General features: G+C 50.8%; 1 protein-coding gene across 1 annotated transcript in view; it reads left to right on the top strand.

The window, feature by feature from the left end:
- ugcg (UDP-glucose ceramide glucosyltransferase) overlaps nucleotides 1-1,384 on the top strand; it is a 17,123-nt gene extending 15,739 nt beyond the window's left edge. Inside the window, exons 6-10 of the mRNA XM_014033451.1 lie at nucleotides 177-355; nucleotides 433-519; nucleotides 605-712; nucleotides 797-875; nucleotides 988-1,384. Coding sequence (XP_013888905.1) covers nucleotides 177-355; nucleotides 433-519; nucleotides 605-712; nucleotides 797-875; nucleotides 988-1,158 — 624 coding nt within the window. The 3' untranslated portion in view covers nucleotides 1,159-1,384. The remainder of the gene's footprint in view (nucleotides 1-176; nucleotides 356-432; nucleotides 520-604; nucleotides 713-796; nucleotides 876-987) is intronic.
- Nucleotides 1,385-3,155: the final 1,771 nt, after the last annotated feature.

Here is a 3,155-nt window from a genome sequence, read left to right as displayed (position 1 = left end):
TCTGATGTGGTCCTGATGAGGTCTCATGTGGTCTGATGTGGTCCTGATGTGGTCTGATGTGGTCCTGATGAGGTCTCATGTGGTCTGATGTGGGGGGTCTCATGGCCACATGGTTTGGTTGCTAACAGCAGGATTGGATGTGTTTTGTTTTGGCTAACAAGCTCACCTGTTGCCAGGTGTACTTTGGGACGTCCCACCCTCGCTCCTACATCTCTGCCAACGTGACGGGGATCAAGTGTGTGACGGGGATGTCGTGTCTGATGAGGAAGGACGTGTTGGACCAGGCAGGTGGACTCGTGACCTTCGCTCAGTACATCGCTGAGGATTACTTCATGGCTAAAGCCATCGCTGACAGGTTAGCATGTTAGCATTAGCATTCAGCTGATATCCTTTCATGCAGGAGAGGTGACTGACTTCCTGTTTCCTCCTCAGAGGCTGGAGGTTCTCCATGGCCACGCAGGTGGCCCTGCAGAACTCAGGCTCATACTCCATTGGTCAGTTCCAGTCCAGGATGATCAGGTGAGCTCCCAGCTGTCTCCTGATTGGCTGCTTGTTGTCAGCTCCACGAGGGCGGAGCCACATGAAAGGAATGTTTGTGTAACAGGTGGACCAAGCTGAGGATCAACATGGTTCCAGCCACGGTCCTGGAGCCGGTCTCCGAGTGTTTCCTCGCCAGCCTCATTATCGGCTGGGCCGCTCACCACATCTTCAGGTACAGCCAATCAGAGGGCAGCAACCTGCTGCAGCACTGAGGGGGCGGGGCCATGGATCAGCTGACAGTGTTTCTGTGTTTCAGGTGGGACATGATGGTCTTCTTCATGTGTCACTGTCTGGCCTGGTTCATCGCAGACTACATCCAGCTGACTGGAGTCCAGGTACCTCAGGCTTTTATTGTGAAAGGACACTGGTTTCAGGGCCTCTGGGTCAAAGGTCAAGGTGTTTTCGTGTGTTCTCCTGACTTCCTGTCTGATTGATGACATCACACAGGGCGGTCCTCTCAGCTTCTCCAAGCTGGACTTCGCCGTGGCCTGGTTCATCCGAGAGTCCATGGCCGTTCAGATCTTCCTGTCGGCTCTGTGGGACCCCACCATCAGCTGGAGGACCAGCCGGTACCGGCTGCGCTGCGGCGGCACCGCCGAGGAGATCCTGGACGTGTAGTAACCATGGCGATGCCCCGCCCCTCCTCATCGTTACAAAGACGAGGAGACAGAGACTGATGGTTGTTTTATATGGTGTGTGTGTGTGTGTGTGTGTGTGTGTGTGTGTGTGTGTGTGTGTGTGTGTGTGTGTGTGTGTTTTTAATTATTTATGTTTCTGTTGGTGCTAAAAACAAACAGCAGAGCGAGCCAATCAGAACGCAGGAACAAAGAACTTAAAAAAAAAACAGACAGAGTGACGCATCACACTGAATAACTGATCTCTGATCAGAAACCAGCCTATCAGGACAGGGCAGCACCAACTCTGACTCCTGGTTGGTTCAATTCAAATCTACTCTGTAAAGCAGGAAGTCAGACTACTTTGTGACTCTTATTTTGAAATTTATAGAAAATGTCTGGATGAACTCAGACTTCCTGTTCCCAAACCTTTCAAAGCTGCTGTGATTGGTCAATTGATTGGGAAATGAATGTGATTGGTTGATTGAGTTCCTCACAAACCAACAAGCTGTGGATCGACCAATAGGAACCTTTCCAGAACCGACGACCCAACCAAGAGTGACGCGACAGGAAGTCTTTCAAAATAAGTTAGGTTACGGTGATCTTTGTGATTCCTGCAGCTGTTTGTTAGAAACGCTCTGCAGACAGACGGTTCTGGTTCTGTTGGGCTCTGCAGACANGAGGTCCTGATGAGGTCTGATGTGGTTCTGATGAGGTCTGATGAGGTCCTGATGTGGTTCCGATGAGTTCTGATGAGGTCTGAAGAGGTCAAGAGGTCCTAATGTGGTTCTGATGAGGTATGATGTGGTTCTGATCAGGTCTGATGAGCTCCGATGAAGTCCTGATGAGCTCCGATGAGGTCTGATGTGGTCTGATGAGGACTGATGTGGTCCGATGAGTTCCGATGAGGTCTGATGAAGTCCTGGTGAGGTCCTGATGAGGTCCTGGTGAGGACTGATGTGGTCCTTATGTGGTCTGATGTGGTCTGATCGGGTTCTGATGAGGTCCTGATGTGGTCTGATGAGGTCTGATGTGGTCTGATCAGGATCTGATTAGGTCTGATGAGGTCCTGATGAGGACTGATGTGGTCCTTATGTGGTCCTGATGAGGTCCTGATGTGGTCTGATCAGGTTCTGATGAGGTCCTGATGTGGTCTGATGTGGTCTGATGAGGTCTGATGTGGTCTGATCAGGTTCTGATGAGGTCCTGATGTGGTCTGATGTGGTTCTGATGTGTTCCTATGAGGTCCTGATGAGTTCTGATGAGGTCCTGATGAGGTCTGATGTGGTTCTGATGTGGTTCTGATGAGTTCCGATGAAGTCCTGATGAGGTCCTGATGAGGTTTTGATGTGGTTCTGATGAGGTCTGAAGAGGTCTGATGTGGTTCTGATCAGGCCCTGATGTGGTTCTGAAGAGTTCCGATGAGGTCCTGATATGGTCTGATGAGGTCTGATGGGGTCCTGATGTGGTCCTGATGTGGTATGCTGAGGTCCTGATGTGGTCTGATGAGGTCCTGATGTGGTCTGATGAGGTCCTGATGTGGTCTGATGAGGTCCTGATGAGGTCCTGATGAGGTCTGATGAGTTCTGATGAGGTCTGATGTGGTCCTGATGTGGTATGATGATGACCTGATGAGGTCTGATGAGGTCTCATGTGGTCCTGATGAGGTCTGATGAGGTCTCATGTGGTCCTGATGAGGTCTGATGAGGTCTCATGTGGTCCTGATGTGGTCTGATGAGGTCTCATGTGGTCCTGATGTGGTCTGATGAGGTCTCATGTGGTCCTGATGAGGTCTCATGTGGTCCTGATGAGGTCTCATGTGGTCCTGATGTGGTCTGATGAGGTCTCATGTGGTCCTGATGAGGTCTCATGTGGTCCTGATGTGGTCTGATCAGGTTCTGATGAGATCCTGATGTGGTCTGATGTGGTCTGATGAGGTTCTGATGAGGTCCTGATGAGGACTGATGTGGTCCTTATGTGGTCCTGATGAGGTCCTGATGT

Source organism: Austrofundulus limnaeus, unplaced genomic scaffold, assembly GCF_001266775.1.
Source record: "Austrofundulus limnaeus strain Quisiro unplaced genomic scaffold, Austrofundulus_limnaeus-1.0 Scaffold1742, whole genome shotgun sequence".
NCBI classification, from domain to species: Eukaryota; Metazoa; Chordata; class Actinopteri; order Cyprinodontiformes; family Rivulidae; genus Austrofundulus; species Austrofundulus limnaeus.
This window is presented reverse-complemented; position numbering and strand designations above follow the sequence as displayed.